Source organism: Procambarus clarkii, chromosome 29 (genome assembly GCF_040958095.1).
Source record: "Procambarus clarkii isolate CNS0578487 chromosome 29, FALCON_Pclarkii_2.0, whole genome shotgun sequence".
Taxonomy (NCBI): Eukaryota; Metazoa; Arthropoda; class Malacostraca; order Decapoda; family Cambaridae; genus Procambarus; species Procambarus clarkii.
In genome coordinates, this window is record NC_091178.1 from 7,153,609 (window position 1) to 7,179,898 (window position 26,290).

The 26,290-nt window shown below is 34.9% G+C and overlaps 1 protein-coding gene across 16 annotated transcripts in view; it reads left to right on the forward strand.

Moving 5' to 3' along the window:
* The window catches only part of LOC123764978 (electroneutral sodium bicarbonate exchanger 1), a 151,801-nt gene that overhangs the window by 105,718 nt on the left and 19,793 nt on the right, over positions 1–26,290 (forward strand). For 13 of the 16 annotated variants that reach the window (XM_069333379.1, XM_069333371.1, XM_069333380.1 and 10 more), the window contains one exon: positions 7,795–7,900. The exons of 1 other annotated variant lie outside the window; for it this stretch is intronic. In XM_069333379.1, coding sequence (XP_069189480.1) covers positions 7,795–7,900 — 106 coding nt within the window. Of the gene's footprint in view, positions 1–7,794; positions 9,957–26,290 lie in introns of those variants that run through there. 2 more of the 16 variants (XM_069333384.1, XM_069333385.1) reach the window with 1 other exon arrangement.

Consider the following 26,290-nt stretch of genomic DNA (forward strand, 5'->3'; position numbering starts at 1 on the left):
AAACATGAAAATGGTACACGTGTTGTTGAACTAGCTAGGCAGTATAACAAATCTTCAGGGAAGGAGGAGGAGGAGGCAGTAAAGGATGTATGTCCCTTCCTCATTAATTAAGAAAATGTGTGCAGTATGGAAAGAACTGCAAAGTTTTGCTGAAAAGAATCACCCCAGATAAAGCTTTAGCAGGCCGTTGCATTGATCTTATTAATGACAATGTGATGTCTCACTACAGACAAGTGTTACAAAGAAGGGAAAAACAATCTTCAAGAAAAACAATGAGAAAATCATGCAGTGAGCCAGAAGCAGGTCCTAGTGGTATGCAGGCAAAACGTGCCAGAGTGTGTACCCCAGAGAAGTCATCACTGCCTGATGTTATAATGGAAGGGGACTCCCCTTCCAAACAGTAACACCTCTCCTCCTCCCCACTCCTCACCTTCTTCCATATGCCAACATGAGTCGTCAATAAAGGTAAGTAATAACTTGTACATACTTTTGTAGTGAAGATTTTGGTGAATTAGGTATAAAATTTACTGTGAAGTGAATTTTTTGGGGAGTCAGGAATGGATTAATTCATTCCCATTATTTTTTATAGGGAAATTTGCTTCGGTTTACGAATTTTCAGGTTACGAACCGTCTCCAGGAATGGACTAAATTCGTAAACCGAGGTGCCCCTATATTCCTTATCCCTTGTGGATTTGATCACGGAGGAAGGAAAAATTAATCGCGATAGTCCAAATTACATCAGAAAGATGAGATGTCATGACTCTCCATGGTATTTATAGCTGTTTTTCTTCTTGGGCATAACTAACCAAGCCAAATCTATAATGTTAGTTTTTTTTTTCAATAAAAATTAGCTGTTTTTCAGGGAAGAGAAATTAACATATACCTATTCAGGCTCGGTGCCTATATAAAACCAAGGAAGATTAAGCAAATTTAGACATAAGTGCTGTATTGGCATTCAGATTGAGTTGAAAGAACAAAAAACAGCGTGCAGTCTTGAAATCTAGCTCACGTGTATGAGCTCACTTATCCGGACTCCGGTAAACCGGATATTTGTATTATCCGGCCAAAATCACATCTGGATAATTTTCTGGCAAAACTTCTCCATATCCAGATAACCGAAGACTAGGTTTCATAAATTTTCAAGAATTACACATTTTAAGATCTTCATTATCAAACAAGAAGACAAACTGCAAAACGGCTAAGCTTAAGTTTCCCTTTTAAATTATATTTTTGATTTATACGTGTGTGATGAAGTTAAAATTATGTTGGTTGGAGTACAAAAAATTGTGAATATTGTCATTTTTTGACTTCCCCTGTAATAATTCTGCTTATCCGGATGTCTGGTTTATCCAGATAGGGGTCTTTCCCATATAGTTCGGATACATTTCACGTAAATACTCAAATACTCAAGGTCTAGATATCTAATATTTCAACTAACAACAAGAACCACAGCTGTCAAGCTGTGATTTGAGAAGGTTAAAAGTACTTCAGCAATTAATTCTTATTTCATATATGGTTGTTCCGCATTTAATATTTAATAGATCAGCAATTATTCATCGCTGATCAATTATATATATATATATATATATATATATATATATATTAATTATTGTGTCGTGTTGGCCATAGCCTCAGAGAAAAAATAAATGGCCATCGGCGAAAATCTCTGCATTACACTGCGAAAGAAATTAAAATCATGGGGAGCATTTATGTCTATAAGGTGAATGACACCACACAGCACTGATGCGGTGTTAAGCAAATCTATAGCCTATTTGTGCATGGTGAGGCTGTCCCAACTGGATTGTCTGTTGTCTTATGAAAAATGTCAATCAGGGTGCTGGGGCCGCAAAGGTATTCCACTTTGTGGTGCATTCTACAACACTGGAATAATGTATCCCCACTGTGTCATCTAAGTTATCCAGTACAATTTCCTTGGCTAGGTCATCTGATGCAGAGGAGGAAAGTAGGAAGGTTGGAACAGCAATCTGATGGTAGTGTGGATACCAAGTCTGATTGAAAGAATGGCTTGTTTCCACTGTGAATCATTTAAAGGGAGGTTGTGACCGTTTCTAGCATGGTCTTCAGCAGTATGTTGCGTGCTTCAAACATGAGAAGATTTGTGAGCATCATTGCTGCCAATCCTCTTTTTCTATCCTCTTTAGGCAAGTTATTTTCTTTCATGGGATCTTGTCAACGGCATTCTGCTCAAGAGAAGCTCAGAGGGTGGTGCTATCTGTTAGGCTGATTGTGTAAACTCCATGCAAGATGGCTTTTTACTTGATTTATGATGTCTGAATTAGAGGTGACTATTTCACCTTTGGAGAAGTTTAGCGTGAAGCCTTGGTTGTCTCCTGGCTCTTGAATTTTTCTGAGGTCCTCAAAGAAGGAATTCTGTAGAACCAGATATGTTGTCAATATCGAAGAGCCAGATATTAAACATGCTGAGCAGTCTTTTGGTGATTTTTTTTAATGACTGAGCAGAAAATGAGATGGGTAAGGAGACAACCCCACTGGACACCTTCACATGAGTTAATTTTGTGTTCAGAAAAAAGTAACTTTGAATCACTGCTGTAGAGGAGGAATATGCAGGTGAACAATCTTGAACATTAAATCTTTTCTGACAATGTTAACAAATTTCAAAATTGTTTGATCAGTGTCTCTTATGGTTTGACATGTTGGCAATGTACACTCATGCTGCATGGCCAGCCATTTTACAGAAGATAGTTAACATGAAAAATGCACAATAAATTGGCACAATTTGTAGAACTTCTTGAATTCTGGGCAAGATCTGAGAATTAGAGTCTGGGCAAGATCTATGATTTTTTTCAGTATTGTCACACTTATTCAAACACTGGAAAAGGTAGCTGGCAGCTTTTGGCTCTCTTGTTATTTTGATTAACCTAGAACCCAGATACCGTACTGCAAAGAGCTCTTTGGATTTTTCACCCCAAGTGTCAATAGTCTCCAAAGCATTGGGGATAAAATTGTATTGACGATCCAGTTCACTTTTAATTTCAACATGATAGATATCTATGAGGAGAACTTATCTGTAAAGTTGATTTCACCTCTGGATTATTTCTCATGCCCCAGCCTCTAAACCTTATTTGTCAAAAGTAATGTCACATTTCTGCGTGAACACTAACTCAAAATAAACATATACCATATAGTTTTATTTTTAATATGGTTAATGGATTCCAACAGTATTGGAATCCAACATAGGCAACAGAGTTACTATTCATATTGTATTTTTCTCACATTCAATGAATGAATTTCAACTCATCATATGATGATTATCTAGCAGGAAACACTGATTGCAAAGAGATTTCAACTTTATCCCCAGTATTTCCCATTCCCCAGTTCTTGCTATTAATTGCTATTCAAAGGTAAGGCCATGAACCCCTATTGGAATTAATAATTAAGGAGATTGATATCATAACCATTTTAAGAATGTTATTTATGGCACTTCCCCTGACCTAATATTTGACCATCAATGGTCACATTGGTGACCACAATGAAAAAAAAAAATAGCCAAAATTTTAAAAAATGTGGTATGGTGGAAATTACTTTAATGTTCCAGATTTCATGACAACCCTTTCCAAAATCAGAATTTTTTCCTACACCTTCAAATTTTGTAGGAGAGATACAGTGGGCAGATTAGGTTCATTGTTCAAGGTTGCTTTATATGGAGGTCTGGATGGATGGGGATTTTGGCCATGTTTTCACAACTCTTGCTAATCTCTTGACTGCACAAAGTCTGACAGTCCCCCAACATTTCCACCACTACATACAGAAATCACAATTGCGTGATGCATCAAATGAACAAATCCACAAGGATTTGTTCATTTGACTAGGATTCATTTGACAATCCAAAAGGATGTTCATTTGATGCATCATGCAATTGTGATTTCTGTGTGCAATGAAGTAAGGGTGAAGAGGGAGAACGGTCTATTGACATAGCTCGAGTGCATGGGGGGGAGTTGTGTAAAACCCTGGTTTGTGCCTCGGAGAGGCTGCAGGATCCAGTAAGTTCAGTAGAACTTCGGTTTCAACTCCTTTTGACCATATCGTAGCTCAGTCGATTAAGGCAGTGTCTGGGATGCTCTCCGACGCAGGTTCGAATCCTCGTCACGGCCCTTGTGGATTTGTTCATTTCCACCACTAGTCAAGAAAAAGGAGGACTTCAGTAATTCCTTGATTCCTGCTGGTGCTCAGCTGAACCCTATGAAATCCATTTAGACTATAGTTTCAAGAAAGAGAATGCAAGACTCTTTGGTAGACGAAAGCAAAAAAAAAAAAAATTAAAAACTTCATGGTATTCCCTGAATGTCAATTAATCTCATCTCCAAGGCCAGCACTCCAACCAGCCACATCTAAAACCCACAGGCAATCCAGCTTGGACAGCCACATCATAGATGGAGCAGCTACTATATGTCTTAATATTGCACCAACATAATGTGAGATTGTTCATCTCATACCAGTGATGGCTCCCCGTGCAAGTGATTGTCCATTAGCATACCCCATTTCTGCAAAAGGCACGTGTCTCAAACTGCAAACCCTCTGAATTGCAGTGGCTCTCTTCGCTACACCAGTCCACAATGTATATAAGTGTAAAGTATTTGCAGGAAGGCAGAGGCAGACAAATGCAGTCAGCATGGCCTGACGCCAAAGCACATGGGGCAGGCACTCAATGCGCAGTGAAGGCAGTGACATTATCAAGAGTAACTTTACCACAGCTGGGTGCCCAGAAGAGAAAAAGAGCCTGGTTTCCTAATGTTCCACATTTCTGCCATCTCACTGGCTACCCTGATGGAACTATAATGCACCCCACTTTGAAGAATGGTAGGCGATTAGTGCAGAACTACACGTGTATCATCCTTGATTGATACCTACTTGGAATTTATTATTGGCCATGCAGGTGACACTGCCACATGTAGGCACTCAGCCAAGCTCCATAAGTACAGAGAAATGGACCATACAAGTGCATATGTGGGAGCCTCACAAGGCTACACCAAGTGTTATATATTTTCTTATATGAGGCAAAGGGTCTGAACTAATACAACCAGAGATAGAATACGTTTAAAAAATATTTATATATACATTTAATGTTGGGAAGGGATATGAGAAGAAATTCTCCTCAGTTATGTTTGGAATGAACACACTACTCTCAACAGATGTCAGGTACCACATGCACAGGTCGCTAAGAATTGATTCTCAGTATGTGAGTAAGCGATATCATACATTCTCAGCCTCCGATATACTTGCTTGAAGTACTGGAATTGTTTCTCAATTGTATGGATATACTAATCCCTTACACTTGGGGCTAAGGCATAGGTATTTTATCAAGTAACAACTTTTACACTGCATTAGGACAACCTAGGTTCTTGGCAGCCAGTCGGATTCCTAAGAATCAGTTTGTAGTGAATTCCAGTTACAGTCGAGTATGTAAAATTTGAAATCATCGGTTGTGAACCCTTTGGGATATTGTTTTCAGATTGTACAGACCTGTTTCCCTCCATGTTGGCATAAGTTTGTAATATAATTATATGTTAAATGTTTATTATTTAACTTTATTTATTTGCAACTTTTTGTTATATATATAAACGTGTCACAAATCATCAGTAAATCTATTTTTATTTAGCAAGAAGTCAATTATATGGAGTATGCACAGGAGGGGAAAAGATGAGTGCAATATTTTTTTAATTTTAAACTTTTTGGTCATTGTAATAAAAAAAGTTTTGAAGTTTATGGAATTTTGTTCATATTTTCATAAGTATTAAATATAATATTGTTAAATCCTTTCAGATTTTGGGTATACAGTATTATTAATTTTGGATCTTTGGATATTAGATGCTCGACTGTATAGGTGATCTTGGGGGAACATTCAGGTTAAAATTATATATGAAGACTATTTTACCCACAGGTTATACTGTACTATGTCTTAAGCTCTTTTCAACTAGGACTAGGCTGACTGAAGCCTTGAGATGAGGCAAAACATGCTGGGAAAGTCTTCTAAGTGGTGTCTATTATATAACTTTGGATTTGCACAGAATTATCATAAACTGCACATATAGAGTTCAGTATTGTGATAGTTTCTGGGTAATTCATGACTGATGAAACCAGCTTATCATGCATTTAGTTTTATACAGTTTTTATGTAAATATATACAATACAACTTCTAATAAACATTGAGAGGTTATATACAATTTATTTAAATTAATGCCTAAAAATTGCTTAGTCAAAAACTTTGATTTTATTGGAGCACTTAATGGATCGTAATGAACTCACTTGGTGCTTACCTAGGAAACCAGAATTACTTATCATGTTTAAGGGGAGTTTGAATCTTGTTGTAGAGATACTATTGAGAACATGATCAGGTATTAGATCTCAGAAGGAAAGAGCACCTATCAGCAAATATACAGGTGATCTACTGATACAGGTAAGCATTAAATATGACCCTTTTAAACTCTTATAAATCTTTTACTTTTGTTCTAAAATTAGGAGAAATGTGGTATTACCATCACGTGCATTCGGCAAAATACGGAATTAATATATAATGCTGGATTCGTGTTGCTGGTATCACACGTTCTGCTAATTATGCTGGATTGTTACTATATTTACAAACCAGTCTTGAACAGTAAATCACTAACCACAGCCTGGTACTTGTGCATGCATACCTGGCCTGTGAGCCACTACTTGATGTATGGCTCATAAATTGAATAGAATGTGTTTTGCATGTATTTGTTTGCTTTGTTGATGCTTAATTTGTATTATTATGGGTATATTTGCTTTCTTGATGTTCCCTAATTTTGTATGTTATGTTTGCTTTGTGTAGTCTTGAATAATCATTTCTGAGAGAGAATGTTTCTAAGTGTTCTCTCTTTAACACCATTAACAACACTGCTCACACTTGAGAAAGAGTTGTACACAATGTTCTCATATTTCCAACAAGAATTTGCCTTTAAATTTCTTAGTGTTAAGTTGTCATTTTATTTATTTTCTTTAGTTATTGTAAAAGTGTGCTGACTCCTAAGGTATAATAATGTAAGCAAGTACAGTACTATTAATAGGGATTAAAGAGTAAAATAGACATGATTGCACAATTCACATCTTGGTACCAAACTTTCATTACAATAAAAACAAAATTACATACAATCAGTAAACAGTTTCCCATTATTGTACTATGAAAGCTTCTATGTTGACCTGCCAGTGCTGGAACACCTCTTGTTTCTCTCTCTCTCTCTTTTTTTTTTTTTTTTTTTTACAATCTTTTTGTTTGCCAATATTTGATATGTGTAATAAGTGAAATTTGCATGATTATTCTTTGTTGAGATCATTTCATAGTAAACTTTATTTTTTTTTATTTGTAAACTCACATGAAAATAGAAAAGAGAATATATAAGATTGCTATAGCTCATACCGTAGTTTCATTGTCGATATATAAAATATGGCTCTAATATTAAAGTGCCCTTTGTACAGTATATAAAATTAAACTGCTATTAAATTTCCTTCTTGTTGGTGAGTTTCTAATTCTTTGTGTATTCTTAATTTTCAGTTAACTCAATAATTCTTATCATTTTTTTGTGTGATACTAAATTGCATAAAGATATGCAACCCTTAACTGCTGTTGTAAATGTTAAAGATGCCTGTATACAGATCATGTGTAACCTCTACCCTCACCTGTCAATCATAATTCATGACTTAATTTGAAAAAGTACTTACAAGACAGAAATGTTGGATATTTTTAATCAGTTTACTTGGCATATAAGTGAGACTTATTGGTGGTGTCTCCCACAGCACTAAGAAACGTGGTAACAAGAGGGATGCTCTAAATGAAGATGAGAAAAAGAGGCTGAGCATGATGGCAGAAGAGGATGAAGAGGACGAAGGGATAACAATTAAGGTGATAAAGTCATAAGTTGTGACAGAATCAGCTAACTTTCAGTCTTAGTAAGGCATGACCAGCTTTGAGGAGGCCACTGGCATCTAGGTGCAAGGCTGGTGCGGTTGGGTTTAATACAAAACTTACATTTCTGATACTTGAATAAAGACTGAGCCTTTGAAAACATTTTGAAGGCTTGTGTTGGCTGATCTAGTCACAAGTGCAGTTGTAAAACACATGACTGAGGAATGGCATGGCTGTTGTAAGAATAGAATAAATTAACCAGACCCTTATGATTAGAAAATATATAAATTATATATATATATATATATATATATATATATATATATATATATATATATATATATATATATATATATATATATATATATATATATATATATATATATATATATATATATATATAATATACTGTATATATTTCATTCAGCTGTATCATCAGAGCCTCAAACTCATGACCACTAGAGGGGAAGACAGGGGCTCTACCAACCTAAGTACAAATACCCACAATAAGAGAGCATACCAAAAACACACAACTTGTATCCAACGGAGACTTTCAACCTCTTCTGGGGTATCACTTGAGTCTGGTGATATTAGGTGATTCATGTGCCATTCATATAAATTGCAAACCACAATAAACATGGAAATAGCATTTCATTTATTCCAATGGTGCAGGTGAATGAAATATTATTTCCATGTTTATTTTGGTTTGCAATTTATATAACTGGCCAGTGGATCACCTAATACCACCAGACTCAAATGATACACCCAGGAAAGGTTGAAAGTTCCAATTGGATATGAGTTGTATGTGTCTGGGACCCTCTCTTATTGTGGGTATTCGTCGTTAGGTGGTCGGTAGAACTCCTGTCTTCTACTCTGGTAGTCGTGAGTTCAAGGGTCCGATAGTGCAGGTGGATGAGATGTTATTTTATTCACCTGCACCATAGGTGAATGAAATATAATAGGAAAGCACATATATATACATGGCTACTTTCTAATGCATCAAAGGAAGTCAAAAGATGCATAAGGAAGATTTCCATACTGTAGCTTTATGTAGAATCAGAGGTCATACATTTATGATAGTAAAGACAAGTGCTACAGAGATGTGAAAAAGTGTTTCTTGTCAAAGAGAACTGCTGGATGTGGTAGTATGGTCTGAAAGGCATAGAGAACTTAGTAAATGTGATTAATGTACAGTTGAATTTGGGACATCATGAGCTGCAGCTCTGTTAAGTAAAACCACAAATAGGTAATCACTACTAAATTATTCTAAGACATTTTACTTTTACAGCCAGCCAGCCAGCCATGCCATTTTCAGTTTGATGATGTGTATGTTCACTGCTTGTACAGACAAATTATTATTTATGTTCCTTCAAACCAGGAGAACTGAGGATTAATTAAGACTTGGACTTTATCATAAAGTTTCCATTAAGGATTACATCTGACAATACATATTTATTTAATACTTATTTATCATCGAATTACTAATGTTTATTTATATTGTGTGTAACTTTTTAAATTTGTTAAACAAATTTGGCTCCTGGTTTTGAATTTAGAGAGAGGTGCAATACAAATGTTGCTCTTAATGTACTGTTGTTCACTCTGCTTTCCTTATTTATGTTAGAACATTGTTCTGCCCATTGTTCACTGATGTTACAGCGTTGTTCTGCCCATCATTCATTGATGTTACAACGTTGTTCTGCCCGTCATTCTCTGGGCAGCTGAATAACATGAGACATCTCTGACAAAATTCATATAACCTTGTAAGTCATTTAAAATTAATATGAATGAACAATTATTATAGTCAAACTTACTAACAACCATTAAGGTTATGAACAAAGACTGGAGAGTTCTCCATCAGTCTGACTTTCACCATAAGGGAAAGAGAACTTCCATGCATGTGTTTCCACAATCACCTGATATAGTAGTTGAAATATGTGCTTGCTATTTATTGTTGTAATATCATTTTGACATATTATGTTATCACTTAACATTAAGTTTAACAAAAGACAAAATATGAATATAACCTGATATGTGAACAGTTAAAAATAATGTCCATTTTGTAGATCCTGTGCTAAGTTGTGATAGTATTTTTATGGTATAAGTAGAGCATAATGCTTTTGTGAAGTTATGCAGTATTAAGACAAAATAATTATACATAGCAGATTGCAATTAAAAATACTTTGCAATGTATATATATATATATATATATATATATATATATATATATATATATATATATATATATATATATATATATATATATATATATATATATATATATATATACACACATACATACATATATACATAGTGTATATAGTGTATTAGTATATTTTGGTAGCAGTCTTTCTTTTAAACATATTGCGTTGAAAACGACAGAAAGATTTTAATTCATGATTCTGGCACGAATCTTCTCGATATTCCTTATATTTTTCTTCACTGAAGCAGGAAGTTGAAAAATTAACTCTTCAAAGTTTATTTTTACTTTTAATTTGGGTCTGATGCCTAGTGATGCATTTTGTAAGGGCTCTCCTCACATTCTCAAAGACAAATTCTACTGTGCTTAGCGCCTGGTTATATTCTTTTATGGTGAGGTGGTTAGGTGACATATGGATGAACGATATTACATGGGGCGATATTAATAAGGTATTAAATGTACAGTATCAACATAAGAGTGTGACATGTTAGCAGCTTATGTTCTTCTGGCTACTTCAATTCCTGTTGCAGGGTCATTCGGTCCAGCTTCTGCGTTGGCCCGGGGTTTTAAGGTGGGTAGAATGTAATTGTGTATTAGCTGGTTATTGATTAATTCAATATTTAATCATTGATTCAATATTCAATCAATATTTATTGAAATCAATATTCAATCAATAACCAGCTAATACACAATTACACTCTACTCACTTCAAGACACTGGGCCAACGCAGAAGCTGGACCGAATGACCCTGTAACAGGAATGGAAGTAGCCAGAAGAACATAAGCTGCCAGCATGTCACACTCTATGTTGATATATTTAATAACTTATTAATATCGCCCCATGTAATCGTTCATCCATATGTCACCTAACCACCTCACCATAAAAGAATATAACCAGGTGCTAAGCACAGTAGAATTTGTCTTTGAGAATATGAGGAGAGCCCTTACAAAATGCATCACTAGGCATTAGACCCAAATTAAAAGTAAAAATGAACTTTGAAGAGTTAATTTTTCAACTTCCTGCTTCAGTGAAGAAAAATAAGGAATATCGAGAAGATTCGTGCCAGAATCATAAATTTAAAACCTGTCGTTTTCAACTAAATATATATATCTACCTATATACGGTCTGTGTGTGTGTGTAAATCACAAAGAAATTAACACAATCCTTCCTTCGTGGTCTGACACTGTCATTCATATATATATATGCATGCATGCATACATACATACATACATACATACATACATACATACATACATACATACATATGCTGTACATACATACTTACCATATTTGCCAGCGTAAAAGACACATTCTCACGTAAGCTGCAACCCTATTTTACAAGGATATTTTGTGGAAAAAGCTATTTTAGTATGTTTCATCATACATTTATTGAAAGATATTTTAAAGTGGTTTTTCAACCCCAACTCTTACCTCCTCAATTTTCTGGATGTGTTGCTGCATCAGGCCACCAGGGCAGCACTCGCGGTGGTGGCGCACCATCGCTGCACTCTGGTTTTGTTGTCATTCACTCATTACAGATGACTGACAGGCAGATGAAAGTCTAACATACCTTTCAAATTTTTAGGAGCATTTTTCATTTAGATAATGAATAAATGTTCCTTAAAGGTAACACAGTCATTAAATAATGTATGACATATAGCAGGCGTAGGTTATATATGCTGGGTAAGGAACTGAGCCAATGTGAGCTTCCTTCATAACTGCCGACCTATCATTAGCAATTTTTCGTAAGTTTGTGATAACAGACTTATTGGTTTATTTTCAATATTTTATTATTAGCAACGATATTTGTGTCTAACAAACTTGCCCAGTATGCTTGTCCGTCTCTCTAGCCTATGGCACTTGGTCTCCCAGTCGTAATACGGCCACATTAGATGCAGGTCATTTTATTTTTACATTTAAAATAAAAAAGCACATCTTATACGCCGGCAAATACGGTGTGTGTTTGTGTGTATGTATATATATATTTATATATTTATATATTTATATATATATATATATATATATATATATATATATATATATATATATATATATATATATATATATATATATATATATATATATATATATATATATATTATTTATATATATATATTCCTCACGTGGCACAGTTGAAGTCCCCATGGTAAAACACCTGCCCGACGCTTTACGAGCACTTTGACCTGGGTTCCTATCCTGGCCAGGGAGGATTGACTGGGCACTAATCCTTAACTGTGGTATCTGTTCACCTAGCAGTGAATAGGCATCTGGTTGTTAAATGATTTGGCGGCTCTTCTGGGGAAAATGAAGATTAAGAACCTGGCCAAAATACTATGCGTGCTAATGGCTTTACAAGAATGTAAAAACTCTTGTATAAATATATATATATATATATATATATATATATATATATATATATATATATATATATATGTGTATGTATATGTATATATGTGTGTGTATATATGAGTGAGTAAGAGAGACAATTACACACCACAGTTAGCCCATGATCTGTTCAATGAATAACTTGCGATAAGCTTTGTTAATTTACAATGGGAAAGGCAGTAAGGTGTTTTAGAGATCTTCAAATTAAGTTTTTCCACCTTTTTATGGTTTCCTAAACAATACAGTAGAGTACTCACTTCTCAGCTATAAATACCCCAGGACAGTACTGTACTGTATAATGAGAACTTAACATTTATCAATGCTGTAGATAGCATTGATTTTCTTGGTTTATTTTAAACTATTGTAAAAGGTTTAGTTGGCAGTGGTGCTGACTGGTAGCGAGTCATGAGGATTGCCTTCATCCACTCTCACTTGCTTGTGAATGGGGAAGTCTCCCATTCCCATTTGATTGTATATATTTTAGTAAATAAAATGATGTGGACTACTCTGCCATTTTGTCCACTAGATTTTTTAGGGAACCAAAGAAAATTTAAAATCCTTTGTGAATTTCAAAATTTAATTTTTATGTACCATATGCAAACTCTCCATAGACAACTCTTGGGTTATTCTATGACCTCATCTTCCTTGTTCACTTTAAAGACAGAAGTACGGGTGGGCAGCAGATTCCCCTCTCTCGAGACATTTTACATTTCTAATTGTTACTAAATTTAACACTGAATTTGAGTTATCAGCAGGACCATCTTTAGGTTCAACGTTGGAGAAGACTTTCAAGGAATCGTCATGCAAAAATGTTATCCTATAGTGAATAAACACAATATAATTGTCAAAGTAACAAGTTCACATAGTGTTTGGGCACACAGCTGAGCCGGGGTGAGACATGGGAGCTGCGGAATAGTGCTTGAGAAAAACATAGGGGCAGCAACATTCATAATATATATACAAAAAAATTGAACTGTGAAATATGACAGTTAATGTACAGCATATGTGAATCTGCACTCACACTAAAAAAAATTGATGTTCACAAACCAAATTGAATGCTGTATCTGCAAATTTGCATTCTCTGAATCTGCTCAGATTAAGGGCTGACTGTGTATACTATATGTATGTTTGTATGTATGTATGTATATGTATATATGTATGTATGTATGTATATATATATATATATATATATATATATATATATATATATATATATATATATATATATATATATATATATATATATATATATATTTATTATATGCTAAGTAATAAACCACACTAATCTATTTGACACCAAGTTTTGGAGTTGGAAGTATTATTGCTTAAACATGAACAGTGTTGTATGGTATTCACATGATCCAATTACAGTGAATTGAATTGAGGATTACTGTACAGTATTTGTAAAATAATGCAATTACACAAGCAAGAGGGCATTATTCACAAAATAATCCAATTACTGCAAGGTAAGATGATGATATTCTTACTGCAAGACAAGTCAGTGTGTGTATGCACATGCAAAAATGTAAAATCAATTTACTGAAAACAATTTATTAGGAAAGCCTTTGGCAATGATCATTGTGGATAATGCAGTAGAGTGTTTTTATATACATATATATACACATAAATACATGCATACATAAATACACAATAAAATATGAAGATGAGATCCTGAGATTTTCTCAGAGGTTTCATTAATTTCATCATTAACCTCACCTCACTTGAACTATTTTGCTTCCCAGATTGCAATATTATTAGAAGATAACAATGGCAGCTCATTTTTAACTATAACTTTTGATAGTAAAATATATTTTATTTTATGCTGGAACAAAACAAGTTGGATCAAATGTCAGAATCCCCCTTTAAGCACCATATTGTATTTAAAAATAATCAAAATAATAATCAAAATTTGATTATTATTTAAATGATAATCAAAATTATCAAACAGACTACCGTGGATAATAACATTTCATTCACTTGGGCACTAGGAGTCTCAAACCACCGACCCCAGGAGTGGGAGACAGACTTAGCAATATTAACTGTATCATAGATAGCCTTAATGTTGCTAAATGTCATTCATGATAGTAGATCAATATGAAAAGTTAGCCACTCCTGGGGTCACGGGCTCTTGGGTTAGGTCACCCATTCCTGGGGTGACATGGTTATGTCAATCACTCCTTGGGTCATGGGCTCTATGGTTAGGTAAACCACTCCTAGGGTTACAGGCTCTATGGTTAGGTCTACCACTCCGGGGATCACATGGTTATGTCAACCACTCCTAGGGTCACGGGCTTTATGGCTAGGTCACCCACACCTTGGGTTACAAACTCTAGAGTTAGGTCAACACTCCTAGAGTCACATGTTCTAGGGCTACAGCAACCACTCCTAGGGTAATAGGTTCTAGGGTTAGGTTAGTCACTCCTGGGGTCACAAGTCTAAGTCAGCCATTTTTGGGATGATCTAAAAAAAAGAATACAGTACAGCATTTCTTCGCAATTTTTTTTTTTTTTTTTTGTTAAAGTTTGATTTATTGGTTAACTGACTTAAATTTATCACCATTTGAATCTACAATAATTTTGTACTGACTCCTCAAATGTACTTTGATTTAATTTAGTGCATTGTATAAGTTAATAATCTTCCTAGACTTCTGTAATTTTTTCATTAATTTCATGCTATTCTTTTAATGATAATAAACAGTGAGAGCTAAGAGGTGTACACTGCAGTGTGACTATCACTGAATAAGTAAGACTGTTCCATCCTCAATGGGAGTTCTGTTAGTTTGTTTATGATGATTTTGATTTTAAAGGATATACGTACTGGACAGCAGTTACAAATTCCTAAAGAAAACAGTATTTTTTATGGATTTTATTAATAATTTTAGCTATGGTATTATAATATTGTTTGCTTACAAATTTTGAAAGCTGGATGATAACCCATTGCACGTAAGCACATCATTTCACACAACAAATCCATGTTTATTGTGGGGAAATTTGTTTAAATAAAATCATAAACACAGATGACAGACTCTTAAGATATAAAAATATACATAAATGTTGTATTAATGTTACTGTATATAGAATACAGAATGGGATTTGTGGTTACTTTGACCACCTGACATTTAATCTACTGTTGTTGTTCCTTTAGCTGTCATACCACAGATGACTTTGTTAAACTGTCAGGACAGTTATAACTTAATGTTGATCTTACACTTATTAGTATTTCTAGGTATTATTAATTTTACTATAATGAAATAAGATTTTAAGTATATACAGTGCCAACAATTATAAAAGAACTTGTTTTACTAGTACAGTATTACAAATAGAACAAGGAATTATATATAAAATAGAGGTGAGATAAATATTGGCACAAGTGCTATACTATCATAAATCATAGATAGTGTTTGTTTCACTTATGTATTCCTAATGATCTAATGGTAAATTTTAAAGGCATATTGTTTGCCTTGATTGTGAGTAGGATCATTGATAGCAATCAGAAATGCTCATTAGACTTTTAAATGAGTTTTCTGATTACTTAAAGTTCATAGTTGTTGATCTTGTCATTTTCTGGTGGATGTGAAAATGTAAATTTATCACTTGAATATCATGAACATGAGATTATTTAATGATAGGTGGCTGATCATTTCTTCAGAACAAGTTATAACATATGTTGAGTTCAAATAATTGAAATCATGACTTGGTTTAATTTTGGCCATAATTCTTAGCAGCTCCATAATCATTGTTATTGAAGTTTACTATTTATCCTCCTTGAAATAAGCTGCAAAATCAGGTTCTTCTTCAAGCATTTTTACTTGTAGCTAAAAGTATATTTTAATGTATATTTAAATAGCTTTAATTTGTGTCCAAGCAGTAGTCTTGCTTGCCTTGGTCACCTGTGGAAGCACTAATATGGGAGAAATGAAGGGTTGCCCTATTTATTTTTATTATTGCATTCTGTATATTACTGTTTAGTTACAGTGATATTATTGCACTAGTTGGTGGTCCAGCACATATCTTTCACACTTGATATTAGCCTTCAAATGTAGATATTTTTGCTTGTGCATACTCTACTATATTCTTTTTCTGTCCTTATTTCCCTTTACTTTAAAACATTTTTCTTACACTTGGTCAGCATATTGGTGCTTCAAACATTCTTTTATCTTATTACAAGCAAGCAGCAACTTCATCATTTAAGTGGTAGCCTAAAGAAACATACATGTTATTATCATTACTACTGGGTGGGGTGTAAAACACTTGCAAGTGTATAGATGGTCAGCAAACTATGATGTTGAAGGGCATTTTGCATATGCCACAATACTATGACTGTGGGAAGGTACATTTATATTTGTGTAGGTGCTAGGGCTTTTCGGTTTTGATTGTACATATAATTATTATTTGGCACTATAGTACACATAAATTTGTTTTAACTTTATTTTTATTGTATAATTTCATTTTCTCTTATGTTTTACATTTTAATTCATTACAAATATCATTCATTCCATTTTACATTTTGTCTGCTGTAGACCCTTCAATATTCGTCCCCAATAATGTATACAGAATATGGACAGTGTTAAATAAACCACCAAATTACTTTATTTTTTCTTAGTTTTACCTCCAGATCTGTATATGTTTTCTTAATGACTATGACAATTTAAATCAGATTTTTAGAAAGTTGCTTTTATAGCATACGTTATTATGAGTATCAACTCTTAAAAAAAAAGAAGGCATCTGGTATCAAATTGCAGTTAGGGCTTTTTTGCCAAATTCATGGATATCTCCAGTCTTTTAAAAACATTCAAGTGTTATAGACTTTTTTAACAATTATTGCTTGTGTTTATTGAGAATAGCTGGAATTGGATTTGCTTTGCCAAACTGAACAATTTATAAATAATAAAGCGTTGTATTAATAATTATGCAATAAATAATCGTAATTATGCAAGAAAGCATAATTTTCTGGTATTTATACGTAAAGAAAATTGATACAAAAATATAATTTATTAACATTTCTGATGTCCCAAGTAAAATATAGCTTTTGTCAAGTATATTTTATGTTTAATGTTTTGTTTTTCTTACATTATTTCTGAGTTTACTATCAACTTTATTTTACAATGTTGTGCTAAAGTGAGCGTCACGTAACTGGTAGCCCGTGGCTATTAATAATAGCCTCATCCCGATGCCTGAGTGCTGCCGACGTCCATCCTATACTGGTGGGTAGCTTTTAATTATTTTTTTTCTTTAGTGCGTGGTATACTTCTGGTCAGTGATACCATGTACATTGCTCCCTCTGGTCACTGGTACCATGTACATTGCTCCCTCTGGTCACTGGTACCATGTACATTGCTCCTTCTGGTCACTGGTACCATGTACATTGCTCCTCCTGGTCACTGGTACCATGTACATTGCTCCTCCTGGTCACTGGTACCATGTACATTGCTCCTTCTGGTCACTGGTACCATGTACATTGCTCCTCCTGGTCACTGGTACCATGTACATTGCTCCTTCTGGTCACTGGTACCATGTACATTGCTCCTTCTGGTCATTGGTACCATGTACATTGCTCCTCCTTGTCACTGGTACCATGTACATTGCTCCTCCTGGTCACTGGTACCATGTACATTGCTCCTCCTGGTCACTGGTACCATGTACATTGCTCCTTCTGTTTTGTAATGCCATATACATTGCTTTTCCTTGTCACTGGCACCACTAGCTTAGCCAGGTTCTGAAGTCAGGGGACGCGAGCACATTAAAAAAAGCACCATGACACATGCCAAATAATTTTAAATCCATTATAAATGTTATTTTGTATTTAAAATAAAAAACAAGAAAGATACAGTTTTAAAGAAAGGACATAACTATTGTTTTGTATTTAAAATAAAAGCAATAACAAATTCTTACAGTATGCTCATAAGCCTATATTGTATTTAAAATGAAGCCACAATATAAACTTGTGTGTTTATGTATTTAATTATTTTAAATTGTCAACATAAGAGAAAAACAAAGCAAAGCAATATAAAAGTATGAAGCAACTACAACAGTCTCTTTTGTCTAGGCTGCATTATTACAAAGTTACAGTATCTATTACTTTATTATAATCCAACTTAGTAGCCAGTTGTCTTTCAGCGGAAAGCAAAGTTAATCCAGACAATCCTTGTCCATTGAAGAACAAAGATATATATATCTGTGATTGAGCTGGATAAAGGATAGTTCTTCGACTGTGATAGTTATTGTTAAAGTCAAAACAATGTGATACAATGTGGACAGGGGTTAGGAACAATGGAACACGTGCCAGCGGTGATTTTAGTAGAGTACATGTACTGTACATTGTAGATGATCACTTTCTGGACACTTGAATTTGCCAAACTGCAAGTGCTCATTATCTCCTTGTACATGTCTTTGAACGAAAGAAACTCTTGTATGATTTCAGCTGTCACTCAAGTGAACTAATGAGTTAAAAAATTTAAAACAATATTGAAAAGGCATCACATTTGAAGAATGTGCTCGGGGGAGCATGATCGCTCCCCTTGCTCTCCCCCTAGCTACGCCTCTTGACTGGTACCATGTACATTCCTCCTTCTGGTCACTGGTACTATGTACTGTACATTGTTCCTTCTGGTCACTGGTGCCCTGTACATTGCTCCTTCTGGTCACTGGTGCCCTGTACATTGCTTCTTCTGGTCACTGGTGCCCTGTACATTGCTCCTTCTGGTCACTGGTGCCCTGTACATTGCTCCTTCTGGTCACTGGTGCCATGCACATTGCTCCTTCTGGTCACTGGTGCCATGTACATTGCTCCTCCTGGTCACTGGTGCCATGCACATTGCTCCTTCTGGTCACTGGCGCCCTGTACATTGCTCCTTTTGGTCACTGGTGCCCTGTACATTGTTCCTTCTGGTCACTGGTGCCATGTACATTGCTCCTCCTGGTCACTGGTGCCATGTACATTGTTCCTTCTGGTCACTGGTGCCATGTACATTGCTCCTCCTGGTCACTGGTGCCATGTACATTGCTCCTCCTGGTCACTGGTGCCATGTACATTGCTCCTCCTGGTCACTGGTGCCATGTACACTGCTGTTCCAGCTCACCGTGCATGATGGTGGTTGTGGTATAGGTTTCCTCAGCCAATAAATGTAATTTCATTGTGAACCAGCTCGGCTCTGCAGCACCACAGCCTAATTAACTTTTTGTTGTGCTGTTATCTTTTTAATAAATACTAAATAAAAATATTATTGCAAATTTATCAATATTGATGCAATGTCTTTGTTTACTTGGATATTTATTAAAAACTGTGTAATAGAGTGCATTTATGGGAGTATTTTAATGTGGTGGCTGTAGGACTAATGAAACTGGATGTATCCCGGTGTGATCGTGTTCAGTGATTCCTTGATACTCTATGATTTGTATCCATTTCTTTTTGGATATTTCATTGCAGTATTTATGAACTGATAAAGTGCTAATCAGAAGAAAATGGTTAAACATGGTAGGGAGTCGAAGATCTACTTAACAGCTAAGAAATAGATTGAGAAAATTAAACAAGCCAGGGAAGTGAGATGGCTGATACAGTATATGTTTATGTATCAATACAGTTTCTGATAGAAAAAACATTTAATACTGTATTAAGATTTTTGAGTGTCAAGTAATTGCCTAAGTGTAGTTACAAGATGAGAGCTGTGCTCGTGGTGTCCCATATTCCTGGTACTCTTTGTCATATGATCCTTTGAAACTACAGATGGTTTTGGCACTCACCACCTTCTCACTTAACTTATTCTAACTGTCTACCATTCTGTTTGCAAAAAGTGAACTTTCCAAAGTTTTTTTAGCAGCTTTGTTTCTTTAGCCCTAAGTCTATGACTTCTTGTTCTTGAAGTTCCATGTTTCAAGAATTCGTCATCTGTTTTGTTGATTTCCATTACTATTTTGTACATAGTGATCATATCACCTCGTTTTCTTCTATCTTTGGCATTTTTAACATCTCTAGCTTCTCCTTAGCTCTTGTCTTTCATTTCAGAAAGTCATTTTGTTTGCATGTTTTGCACCTTTTCCAGTTTGCTGATGTGCTTCTTGAGATATGGGCACCATATAACCACTGCATATTTCAATTTTGGTTTCATGAAGGTCATGAATAATTTATTTAATATTTTGCCATCCATGTATTTAAAAACAATTTTGAAATTGGAAAGTTTAGCATAGGCTCCTCACACAAAATTCCTCATGTGGTCCTCAGGTGACAAAGTTTTCTGTCCAGAACCACCCCTAGATCTTTTTTTTTTTTAATCATGGTTCTTCTTCTCACATAATTTGTAAATGTGTAAAATTCTTCATCCCTGTTAGCAGTCTTCATGTCACCCCCCTCCAGTGTGTTCCAGTTTCTAGAACAACCTCTTTATGTCCCTTATGTATTCACAGTCCCTTGGGAATACCACCTAATTTAAAATTGTATCTTCCAGTTTTGTTTCTGCTTGTACAACAATATCTGGCATCTTAAGCTGTACTGTATCATTTAACCTCAGTATTTCTTACCTTACCCTATCTATGTTGGTATACAAATTTTCAGGAACATGTTCCCTCGTCCTTTGCCCTTACTCTTCTTTCATCCATCAATTTTGTTGGTTTGCTTTGCTTTTAGGTACCATCTCACCAGCTTCCTGATCCCTATCTCCTTGTAGAAAAAATAATTTCTCTCATCTTCCTCATTTTGATCCTCATTTAAACGTTTTGCTTCACCATGGTTCAGTTTCATTTTCTGTCTTCCTTTGAAAAGTTTCACCTAATAACCATTGATTCCCATCATCATTTTGCAATTTCTTGGCATTCCTAAGCACTTTTGTCATTTGCTTCACTCCATATACAATAATGTCACCCTTGAGGGATGAATCGTAACTTTTGCATATTTGCCTACGCTGCAAAAATTACTGACATTTTCCTTTATCGAGAGCCTTTCTCAATGATTTTTTCCTCTTCTGTTGTTCTGTCTACCATAGATGGTACAGTATCTTCTTTTCCAAACATCCAAAATCTTTTATAAAACTTCTATCTACAGTGTTCTGTACTAATTTACTGCTAATAACCAGTTCTTTCTGCCCATCCAATGTCAGATCCTGACTGCTCATTTCTGTTCTTGACTTCCAAACATATTCTTTTTCACTTTTCAATCTAGTAACTTCTTCCATTTGAGTTTGAATTTTCTCTTAGAAATTCCTTCCCTAACTCTAAATTAAATTAAATTAAATTAAGAATGGCTGATCTGTATAGTTTCTCTTACTTTTTGTCCCTATCTATTGTTTTATTTCTTAAGATTCAGCTCCCTTCATTTTCCGTCTCATTTTTGTGCTAATTGCTCTATTTGTCCTTTCTGTGTTGTTTCCTTATCTGTCACGCTGGCAACTTCCTCTAAAATGTTTTCTTGTAAAAAGTTATTTTCACTTGTTAGATCTTAAGTTTCTCTATCTAATGAACCAAGTTTTCTCCATTTATCTTTATTAGATCCACAATTTTCACTAATATGCCCATAAAATTATCATTTGTAACATCCTCCAGAGTGAAACTTTTGAAATTATTGTCTTTTGTTGACATTTCAGTATCTATGGTGTCAGCCATTTTGTTTCTTTTGATCCTTGTCTGCTTGTGTGTGATACGCCGGCCTACAGTCATTGCCCCTCAACCGACAACAGCCTGCCTATAGAGTTTTCCCAAATGTCTACATATATTTTCAAATTAAGTCGTCACATTGATGTAGGTATGTTTGTGATACATGGGACACCACTTGAGAGCCTCTCAAGCACACTTGCACCTGGATAATGATGTGTTAAAGCTTCAGTGCCCCATGACACCACTCCAGTGGATGTGAATGTGTCATAAAATAAATTAATTTACATAAGTTAGTATTTGACTTGTGCTCAAAGCTATGACATGCAACCTGCTTTGTTTACCTCCAGCTTTTATTGTAAACACTCACTGTGCAAAAAAAATTTTGGAGTAGGACAGTGGAAGCAAACCATAGTGTAGAAATTTTGTTCAGTGTTTGTTTTGTACAGTATTATGTAGTGTTATTTATACACCTACTGTGCTGTATTCCTGCATTCCATCTACTTAACAAAGGTTAACAGGGACTAACCAGGTCATCTTTAAGGTAAGTAAAAATATAGTTTTCTCTTCTCTGTTACACATAATTTTTCCTGTATTTTATCTTGCAGTATTGTGGAGATTTTGTTTTGGTAATTTTGAGTTGTAATTGATGGCATGAGTGTGTTGATGAGGCTGCAGACTTGACTGCCTCCCACCAACAAACCTCCTACAGATTTAAATTTATATCTTTAATAGTTAGTGAGGAAATGTATAAATTATATAAATCCTTGGCACTTTTTAAATGACGCAGTGGTATTAATCCAACACATAAGAAATTTATGGGTAGTAAATTTAGATAATAAATCTATACTAAGCCATTTTCGAGACATTGCTCCACTTATAAGCGCTTTACGTAAAGAGAATAAATCAAGATACAGAATAACAGTCAGCCTACATGCACTAACTTTAACCTCTGGTTAACACATCTTTCCCTCACTACTGCAGTAGAACCATTTGGGTGTGAAGGGGTAGGGAAGGTTACGAGGCAATATCCAACGGCTGACGTCGCTCTTACTGAAATTAGTGAACTTATGAAGCCACGCCACCTCACCCGTGTTGGTGTGTTGCGGTCACGTGGAGCCACACCAACAGCTCCCTGCCTCTGTATCCCCTCAAGGGCTTTGCAAAGATATTTTGTTTTGTTTTTTTAATTTTTCCTGGGTTAAATACACAGTATTTATTGTTAATATCCATGGATGTTTACTAATGACTATTTGTAGAATTAATTTAAGATTAACACAAGAGTAAGGAGTTATACTAGCTGTCAGTTTATTATTTAATTTATTGATTGGCAATTGCTAACACTCTTGTGCATTATTTAATATTAATATACCTACAAAAAGGTTATTATGTTTCTTGGCAAATCATTATTAATTTAATACAGGACAACTGAAAAACTTTGTGTGCTTTTGTGAAGAGAAGTCTTTTTGTACAGCCTTCCCAATTAATATATCCATAATGGTATACACATATTTATGTATGGTTTCCCATTTTAGAAGAAAAATGTCTAGATATAAGCTAATACCTCTACAAGTCCAGAATAAATGAGAGATTATTGGTTTAGTATATTAGTGGAGTTTTGCCCATATAATTTTGGTATTTGTGAAAATTTCCCCTGGCCTCAATTTCTAAAAGTAAAACAGTAATATTTCAATAAATAATAAATCCTGACATAGCTGGACTTGCAATTTCAGTTCTTGAATTCTGATCTAACTGGCCTTGCAAATAAATTAAGAAATTCTAACCTAACTTTGGGCTGGCAAATTAATTATATTTTACTGAGTCTGGTAAGATGTCTGATCTTCAAATTGACATACAGTATCTATCTTTGGGCAACATTTGCACTTGTAATATTTTACAGTAAACTAGATAAATACTTAACTGATGAGATAAATGATTCAATTAAATTTATACACTGAGGTAACTATCCTGCTGGTTTGTTTTAGGTTAATTAAATTGTGCAGTTTACATTTTGCCTCACTCTTTAAAGTAGCTTGGTTGTGTTGGGTCTGCAGATTAGTGGTACAATGGATCATACAAGCTATTCTGCCACTTTTAACTGGGCAAAGTTTTTAGGTTAGTCATGCTGCATTTTATTAATGCACTTTTGACTATTTTCAATAACCAGTGTACAGTAATTGGTCTTTGGCTGCTTTCTTATTGCCTAATAGGGAGTTGTGCAATCCATGCTTGAAAGAATTATTTTGGGTGATTTGTTTCACGAACCTTGAGCTGTAGTAGGAGGCATGAGTTGTTGTAGGAGGCATGAGTTGTAGTAGGAGGCATGAGTTGTAGTAGGAAGCATAAGCATGAGTAGGAAGCATGAGTTGAGGCATGAAGCTCTTCTAACCAAACAAACCATCAACTTCTCAAAGTTAGTGAAATAAATCCTCCACACAGTACATTTAAAATACATTGTTTATATATATTTTTTGTTTTCTATAAGGCCTATATGCAAAGATGTTGTCTTTCATTTTGGGTCTAAGGAAAAAATTGGCAATTGCACAAAATGGCAAATTGCTCGAAGAATCACAACCCTTGGAGAGTTAGAAAGGAACCAATCCAAATTAGTCCACTCTAGACAGTGTACACTGTGCACCTAACAGTGACTAGGAAAGTGATAGGTATGACATAGCATTTTATACTTCAAGTACTTATTACATCTCTTAAGATTCAAGTTTGACATATTTTTTCTTGAAGTTGTGATGTAAGTTGCTTTTACAGCTTTGTATATTAATGCATTCCACTTGCCAACCCTTCTTATGAGATACGAATATTTAATTCCCTCTGTACGGCTCAGTTGTGTATCCAGCTTCTATTGATGTCCTCTAGTTCTACTTCTTCCCAGTCCGTCTAATTACCCAAAGTTACTCGAATTTACTCAAAGCTTCCCAAAGCTTCCTAACATTACATAAGTAATGAAGAAATATGATATATTTACTCACTATATTGTTGGTGTTGAATGTAGAACATAAAAAACATACTTTTACTCTGTGGTAATATAAATTTATAACGAAATTAGACGAAACTAAGTGGCATGAGAGGCCATAGGAATTCGACAATCCAAGAGATAATGTTGTGGAGCGACGTATCCAAGATGAACAAATTATTCAAGATACATTGTTGCCTAGAGGTTATATTAAGTTATGTTTGGATAGGTTAGGTTTAGTTAGGTTAGGTTACGTTACGTTACGTTATGTTTGGGTAGGTTGGTTAGGTTAGGTAGGTACAGGAGGCTCATATGTCAGCAGACATTGTCGCTTGGACCGTCGACTTGCTTTGGCGTCACGTTTCTTATTTTCATCTAATTTTGTTATAAAAAGTTACTTTTTCAGAGCAAAAATTTATTTTTCATGTTCTACATTCAGCACCAACATTATAATGAATAAATATATAATATTTATTCATTACTAACATAATGCTAGGAAGCTTTGTGTAGCTTTGAGTAAGTTTGGGTAGCTTTGGGTAATTAGATGGACCCCTTCTTCTCAGTTTAAATAGTTTGTTCTTGACAATCTTGTCTGTTCCCACCATGAATTGTATGGTGGGAAGAAACAATTATATGTTCCCACCATATCCCCTCTGCTTCGTCTCCTTGTGATGTTGGATTTCCTTAACCTATCCTCATAGCCGAGCTCTCTCTATTTTAGTACTGTGCTGTACGTACTAGTCCTAGTTGCAGACTTCAGTACTTTCTTAAGTTTTGTATTGTACTTTATGGGGTATGGGTTCCATGCTGGCACTGCATACTTCAGTAATGGTCTCATGTAGGTGGAATATATGGTTTTGAAAGCCTCCTTGTTTTGATTTTTAAATGCTGGTCTTATGTTTGCTAAATTTCTATATGCCACTGACATTATTATGTTGATGTGAGCTTCTATGTTAATTTTTGGATTATATCCACTCTCAAGCTTTTTCTTTTACTGTTTTTTGTAGAGGGCTTCTGTTTTTATGGTGTAGTGCCCTGCAGGTCTCCTATCTCTCTTTTGCATCTTCATTACCTTACAAATGTTAACAGCCATGTTTCTGCCAACTTCTGAACTTTGTCAAGGTCTTTCTGCAATATTTTGCAGTTTGCAATCCTCCTCAATTCTTACTCTCATAATTACTTTTGCATCATCCACAGTCATTATGTTCAAGGTTTCTCCCTCTGGTAGGTCATCTACATACATTAGATAGAACAATGAT